Here is a 7,704-nt window from a genome sequence, read left to right on the forward strand (position 1 = left end):
GGGATTTTCGGTTTCCGATTACAGAATTAAGTTCATAAACATTCTTTCGTGGGTTAATAACATTAGATAGTAAATAAAAGAATTTTATGGTTTTATATTGTTTGTTAAAAGTTTAAGGGGGTTTCAAACTCAATTTCATATAAGTTCGTATGTATATCTTTTCATTTGTTAAGATAAATCAATTTACAAAGGTGGTCTGCTAAACCCCCTAAATTTGTAGTAGAACCGTCATTTTTTTATTGTCACCAACCAATTTAAATGTCAACAAGCAAATCATAAATATTGCTTGAAACATGTATACCTTAGACCTCAAACATGGGTAAAGAAATAGAAAATTTGATTTAAGATCATGCCTCGAAAAGAAAAAAGATACAAATTTAGAATATAATACCTCATTAGAAAAACTTTTTTCCTATTGGTGAAAGAGTCACTAAAATTGATAATACGAGCCATGTGTAAACATTCTCTACAATCTCGAAGTAAGCTGCCCTCCATTCTTTTATTAAGTACAAGCTACCAATTAGTCCCATAAATCCAACAACAAAACCAGAAACTGTGCCAATTAACAACCCCAAATCTTGTATATCATCTTTACCTTCTTTCTCACTAATATGAGTGTCTGATAAGTTCTCTCTATTGCAACTCCTAAATGGTCTGGGCCCACATAGCTCATTGTTACCTCCATAAATAGCTAATGGATCACCTAAAGTTTGAAGTTGATTTCCAGATGGTATTTGACCAGATAGGTTATTGAATGACAAGTTCAAGTAGCTTAGAAAGTTCAAGGTAGCCAAACTTGGAGGAATACGACCAGACAACAAGTTCATCGAAATATCTAAAGATTCCATATGCTTTAAATCTCCAATCATCGACGGAATCTGTCCGCTTAACAAGTTTCTAGAAAGATTCAAGTTGTTCAACCCTTTTAGGTTCACCAAAACATCAGGAATTTCACCAATTAATTTGTTGCTTGATAGGTCTAAGGATGTAAGAAACTTAAGTGTTTTGGTGTACTTCAATTGAATACCCTTTATGCAAGTCTCAATATTTTCTTCATATCCATCATTGTATCTAAAGTAAACACTAGTCATGATCATACCAGTTAAGTTATAAAAGCAACGAGGGATCATTCCAGTTATGTTATTATTCGCTAAGTTTAAATTTTGAAGAGCGTTGGTTTGACAGAGTTCGAGTGGGATCTTACCCATGAAGTTATTTGATTGGAGATTCAAAATTTGAAGCTTTGATAATTTTTTTCCAATCCATGAAGGGATATTTCCCGTCAACAAATTGTTCCCCAAATCTAAGGTGACTAATCTTGTCAAGTTCTGTAAAGCCACCGGAAGATTCCCCTCAAACTTGTTGTTGTGCAAGTGTAATGACTCGAGGTATGATAGGAAACCTAATGACTTTGGAACATCTCCAATTATAGTGTTATTTGTAAGATCCAACACCCTTAATTTAGTCAAGTTTCCTAAGCATCTGGGAAGAACTCCAAAGAAGTTATTATCGGATAAATCCAGTACTTCTATACGAACCAACTCGCATAAGTGTGTTGGAATGCTTCCGGTGAAGCGATTTTTCCCAAGAATTAAATAATAGAGACCTGGGTTAGAAATTTGAATTTGACAATTATTAATCTAGTTAAGATAGATAAAATACGTTGAACTGGGTTTTGTTGGATCAATCATTAGCCAGCTTATTATCTCTGACTTAGGAAAACACTAAATAATTTATTCTGGTCCAAAACAAATTCAAAAAAAAAAACAAAGTGCAAAATGGATTTACCCATTTTAATTGAAAATTAGTGTTTTGGTTAAGAGCCAATTACACAACCACAAACTAACTATATCAAATTTATTTCCCAATTTTTAAAAAACAAAAATGTATGGTCTAACTTTGTTCACGTTAATTTAACTAAAAGTATTAGAATTAAACATTCAAACAATTGTTATTTGTATATGATCAAAACCTATAAGTTATTTTGTGATTATTTGCTTTTATTATACCACACTAGCTAAAAAAAACACAAAAAAATCAGGGTTCAATCCGGATATTCTAAATAAGTTTCGTAAATATATGTCTATTATTCATAATGAAGCATAAAAAAATCGTAATGTAAAAATGTCTATATTTTATTGGCAAGTTATCAATGTTGCTATAATGAAAAAAGAAGATTGAACCTTTACTACATCATAAAAAAAATATTATTATACATTAGGGTTATTTTACATTAGGCTTGTTAGTTTTAAAAAAACTTTCAAATGAAAGGACTAAAGTTTAAAACTCAAAAGATGATGACATAAATGATTAATAAAAAAAAGTTTAATGATGCCAAATAAGATTTTCTTAAAAAGTATAAATGTGATCACAATTTTATTTTTATTTATATAAGAGATACTTCTTTAATTATCTTTTTCCATTCATCCTAAATATAACAATAAAAATAATTAGAATGTTACTAATACAAAGTTAAACCAAAATTAGTTTTTTTTTTAAACATGAATAAGTTTTCGTCAAACCTAGCTTTTTTCCTTTAACGAATTGTGTTGTTGATCCAAATTTTTAAATCAATACAACGTCTTTTTTTATTCTCAAAACACAAAGCAATATTAAAAATCATGGAACATCTACTCTAAAAGATATTTAACACCACTATATTACTATATATTTTTTTATTTTATATACATCAATATCATTTTATTCCTCATCTTTTTCCATTTCCTTTTTTTTGTTCGAGAGGTTTTTTCCATTTCTTTTAATAATTAAAAAAATCAAAGTGTTTTGTAATTACGTTAAATTAAGACATAAAAGTATTAAACAAAAAGATCCATTATCAACTAACTAAAAAAAATTTAATATCACTAACTTAGCATAATAATATTTATTTTTACACATATCCATTAATATCCGTTTATTTATTTTTTTTGTTTTTCATTTCTTTTGATATTTAAAAAATTAAAACGTTATTATTTGTGTTTATTAAGAAATAAAAATAATAAAGAAAAAGAAAATTGCATATCAACTCACTTTTATAAAAATCTTTGTACGAGCAGTTTATAACAAAATAGATACATGTTGACCCAAACACCCCTAAATACCGTTTCATGGAAAAAAGATACCTGGGTTTGTAATTAGTCGTGACAGGTTTCCATCAATCTGGTTGTGTGACAAATCCAGTCCTTCGAGATGAGAGGTGATGTTCTCAAACCACTCTGGTATTGTATCTCCAATACCCGAATTTGAAAGACCTAAAACTTCAAGATTTGTTTGCGTTTGAAGCCAATTTGGGAATTGAGATCCGATGTTGTAGGAGCGTGCAGAAAAAGCCTTCAATTGGAAGGGAGGAATCCAATGAGTGCTGACATTCAGCGTTAATGAATTATCGGACAAGAAAAATTCGGTTAGATTGTGAAGTTTGGTGAAGTGATGTTCTGAAACAACCCCAACCAATGAGTTATTAGAGACACCTAGTTGAATGAGGTTTGAAAGCTGGCCAATACTAGTTGGAATGCTCCCACTCAATCGATTATCGTTAAGATGAAGGATTTCAAGCATTGATAATTGACCAATGCTTTCAGGTATGCTCCCACTCAATCGATTACCAAAAAGATAAAGGATTTCAAGCATTGATAATTGACTGATGCTTTCAGGTATGCTCCCACTCAATCGATTATATCCAAGATCAAGGCTTTCAAGCATTGATAATTGACTGATGCTTTCAGGTATGCTCCCACTCAATCGATTACGAGAAAGATCAAGGCTTTCAAGCATTGATAATTGACTGATGCTTTCAGGTATGCTCCCACTCAATCGATTACGAGAAAGATCAAGGCTTTCAAGCATTGATAATTGATTGATGCTTTCAGGTATGCTCCCACTCAATCGATTACCAGAAAGATCAAGGTTTTCAAGCATTGATAATTGACCGATGCTTTCAGGTATGCTCCCACTCAATTGATTACGATATAGAGAGAGTACTCTTAGAGAGGATAGGTTACCAAGTGAGGGAGGTATTGGACCAGACAATTCGTTATATGAAAGGCTAATGTAAGAAAGAGAGCTCAAGGTTGCAATAGAATCAGGTATTGGACCATGGAAGTTGTTATAACCAAGGTTTAGATGCATAAGGCTAGTAAGGTTTGATAACCAAACAGGAATGGTGGAGTTGATACCATTGGAAGAGAGATCAAGTGAATTAAGAGACTTCAAATTGATGAACTTTATGGAGGAGATATGTATATCACACGAGGCCAAGTTCAGTGTAAGCAATGAAGGTAGCATGTTAACCAGATGGAACCAATCAATATGGTTACCGATTTTTATTCCTGAGAGGTCCAAGTGCTTTAACAACGACAACAAGGACACCCACCGCAGATCATTCTTTACCATCAATGAAACGTCATAAAGGAGAGGTACCATGTCGTACCTATGTTGGACATTAAGATCAAGATATTGTAACCTTGAGAGATTTCCTAGATTAGGAGGGACTACACCACTGAAACCTGAGTAAGAGAGGTTCAGGTATTCCAAATACTTGAACGACCCGAAGAATTCAGGAATATTTTGTCCTGAGAAGTTGTTCATGCTCAGGTCCAAGTAACACAGATACTTCAATTCGAGTAAGGAAGGACTTACCTTACCTTTGAGCCAGGTACTTGTGTTTGATGATATATAGTAGTCCATGAAAGATGATGGAGATCGAAGATCAAGTTTGACAACATGACCATTTCTCCTATCACACCCAACTCCCTGCCACACGCAACATTCTAATCCAGTCCATGTTGATAGACGATTTGATTCGTCTGCAAGGCCTCGTCTGAATACAAGCAGTGATTGTCGCTCCCCTTGGATACATGTAACATTTGAGGAAGCCGTGATCATGATGTTGCTGCTGCTGTGGCTTACGCCATATGTTTGAATGAGCATGAATGATGCAAAAATGAGAAGAAAGGTGCTTTCCATTTTGGAGTAATTAAGATAGGATAGACGTTGTATAATTCATAAGCAGGTGGAATGGGGTGCATATATAAGAAGACATGCCTTAAAATCTTTTACAGACCTATAGTTAGGTTGTGATATCGACTTGAGTCCACAAGACATTTGATAGTAGACCTGGTGTTATGACTTGTTCAAAGTCTTTGAAAAGATAGTGGCCACATGCAGGAAAAGCTTGCTTGGGTCCATAACGTGTTACTCATATTATCGTCATCCAACGACACTTGTTGTTTGGACTGTACTGCAAAACTTGTTTTTATTCATGAACAGCACAATTCATGTGATCAAGAATTTAACGGTAGACTTGGAGTCATAAATCATTTGAAGTCTTTCAAGAGCCGGTGGCTAAAAATACTCATCAACTTGTTTGGGTCATAATAACTCTCCTATCAAAGTAGGATGTGTCTTTTAGAATTCTGGGTGGTTTTCTTCATGTTCTATTTTGGATTGGTGAATGTCCTTGTGTTTGTCCTTTGATTTTATATGGAGGACGGTAGATTTGATTCAGTTGCAGGTCCAAGGTCTGATATATTGAGTTGTCCTAACATTTTTTTTCCTTTGTGCAGATGCTTTTACTTAATGATCATCTTTCACGCGAGGTACAGTTTGATCAAATCTAATCTTGCAAATTACGAGTATTATTTTACTTAATGGTCATATTATGTAGCATGTATTCAAGCCCATCAGGTTTGTTTATCTAGTGACACTGTTGTATTTCGATCAAATACAACTTGAGGGTCAACCGGGCAACGACCTAAGTGAGTAATGCGGTTGATCCTGTCCATGAGGTGTTATAAGGAGGCGGGATGGTCTGATTGGGTTAGTGTCTTAGGATTTTGAGTCGGTCCATGGGAAGGTTTGTAGTTGTGATAAATGGTATATAGAGAAAACTATTTTTGTTGTTATGGTGGAGATCGGAAATTGTTGGTTTTTTGAATTTGAGTATTCTTTGAAAGTGGAAGTCCTTTTATTCCCAAAAATCTTACTTTTTTGGGAATCCTGATTGAGATTTTGCTAGTTAGTGAGTGGCTGATGCTGTTGGTAAGTGGACAGTTATAAACGAATTCTGGTATATTTCTGAGCTGCTACTATTATGTACTAATGACTTCTATTGGTTCTACTGTTGGCTTTTCTAGTCAACATATGTCAAATACTAACAGATTTCTAGAGTCTCCATTTTATCATCTAGTTTCTTTGTATCAGGTTCATCGTTTTGAGCTTAGTTTATGTACTTTATTTGGTGGTTTGCGAGATTTAATCTTAGTACATGCTACATAATATACTAATACATATACCCTAATAAGCCATAAATTTTGAACCTTATATCATGTCCATGGGGTGTTATAAGGATGTGGGATGGTTTGATTTAGTTGGGTAAAGGGTTGTATTACCCTGATGAGTGTATATATTAAATCAAAAAATATGGTTGAGTACCATATGGACTAAATAATGTACAAGCATAAAGCACCAAACACATCCATAGGCGGATGACAAACCATCCCCAACTCTATCTAGATAATAAATCTAACTCGCCTAGTCACAGATTTAAAAACAAAATATCTACGTTACTGCCATAAGAGATACAGGTATCTTCCATGCAATGTTTTCTACCTTGTTTATGTTAGTGCAATGTTTTCTACCTTGTTTTGTGCTAGGACTTTGAGTATGTGTCAGTCCATGGAGATGTTTACAAGTGCGATGAATAATATAGATAACCTTTGAAAGTGTGTATTGCGAAGGGTGGAAGTCATGTCTTCTTATTCACCGAAGTCTTACTTTTGGTTTAGGCCAAGTGTGTTTGAGTTTTTTACTTGTTAGATTATGGGAGCTGATAGGGAAAAATTGGCACATCATTGTTTCCCGTGGGAGGAATAAGATGGTGTTGCTCGTGTGTGGACAGTTAAAAACGAATTCTGGTATATTGCTGAGTTGCCACAATTATGTCCTAATGACTTCTATAGGTTATACTGTTGACTTTTCTAGTCAACTTATGTCACATATTAACATATATCCAGAGTCTCCATCTTGTTATTCTCTAGTTAATTTGTATCAAATTATCGTTTTGAGCTCTTCGGTTTGTATACTTATGTTGGTGTGCGACGTATAATCTGAGTAGTTATACTTATCTTGTTTGGGACCTTATTTATTTGTACCTTATTTATGATATACGAGTACTCTAGTTGGTCTGGGGAGTTTTTATGGTTATTGGGTTAAGGGTATTTTGCATAACAGAGTAAATGAAGCTTAGATATGGAGTCATCTAAGCTTTGGAATTTAACGATCTTTAGAGGTTTGAATGCCAAGTCTTTCAAGAACTTATGGCCACATCTTGTTTAGGTCTATCGCATCCATGTTATCAACTAGTACGAAGACTTTGACTTAGTTAAAAAACAAGTTAGAAAATAGTACTAATTAATGACTATGCTTTCACCGGATACCACACATCTTATGGTCTGAATCAGCTTTGTTCTTGGTATTTACTGGACCGTCAATCGTTTTCCCCTTTGCGTCTATTTTAACAGACCATAAGATTTTGCTAAAACAAGTATTTCCAGAAGCACCAGATTTTGCAACATATTTATTAACATCTTGTGTCCATTTTGACTGCCCACTCAATCTTAACTACCCACCGCTCATTGTGTTATGAGAATGCCAGGCGCCTAATCTAGAATGCACTTCTTCAATGGCGGGTTGACGGATAACTTT

The 7,704-nt window shown here is 34.0% G+C and overlaps 2 protein-coding genes across 2 annotated transcripts; both read right to left on the reverse strand.

The window, feature by feature from the left end:
- Positions 1 to 320: 320 nt before the first annotated feature.
- LOC122605850 (receptor-like protein EIX2) lies at positions 321 to 3,134 on the reverse strand. The gene is made up of 2 exons (XM_043778807.1): positions 3,123 to 3,134; positions 321 to 1,563 (listed from the first exon to the last, which is right to left on the reverse strand). Exon 2 carries the CDS (start codon positions 1,206 to 1,208, stop codon positions 396 to 398), a length of 813 nt encoding a protein of 270 aa, XP_043634742.1. The 5' UTR covers positions 1,209 to 1,563; positions 3,123 to 3,134; the 3' UTR covers positions 321 to 395.
- Positions 3,135 to 3,259: 125 nt separating this feature from the next.
- LOC122604401 (receptor-like protein EIX1) lies at positions 3,260 to 4,965 on the reverse strand. The gene is made up of 2 exons (XM_043777296.1): positions 3,445 to 4,965; positions 3,260 to 3,361 (listed from the first exon to the last, which is right to left on the reverse strand). Exons 1-2 carry the CDS (start codon positions 4,963 to 4,965, stop codon positions 3,260 to 3,262), a joined length of 1,623 nt encoding a protein of 540 aa, XP_043633231.1.
- Between the last annotated feature and the right edge of the window lie 2,739 nt (positions 4,966 to 7,704).

The sequence above is a fragment of the Erigeron canadensis genome, chromosome 6 (assembly GCF_010389155.1).
Source record: "Erigeron canadensis isolate Cc75 chromosome 6, C_canadensis_v1, whole genome shotgun sequence".
NCBI classification, from domain to species: domain Eukaryota; kingdom Viridiplantae; phylum Streptophyta; class Magnoliopsida; order Asterales; family Asteraceae; genus Erigeron; species Erigeron canadensis.

Excerpts from the sequence above, each read along its gene's own strand:
- LOC122605850 (XM_043778807.1), bottom strand. The coding sequence starts at position 1,208 with ATGGGTAAGATCCCACTCGAACTCTGTCAAACCAACGCTCTTCAAAAT.
- LOC122604401 (XM_043777296.1), bottom strand. The coding sequence starts at position 4,965 with ATGGAAAGCACCTTTCTTCTCATTTTTGCATCATTCATGCTCATTCAA. Across the intron at positions 3,362-3,444 it reads CTAATAACTCATTGGTTGGG|CACTCATTGGATTCCTCCCT; the intron begins GTTGTTTCAGAA and ends GCTGAATGTCAG.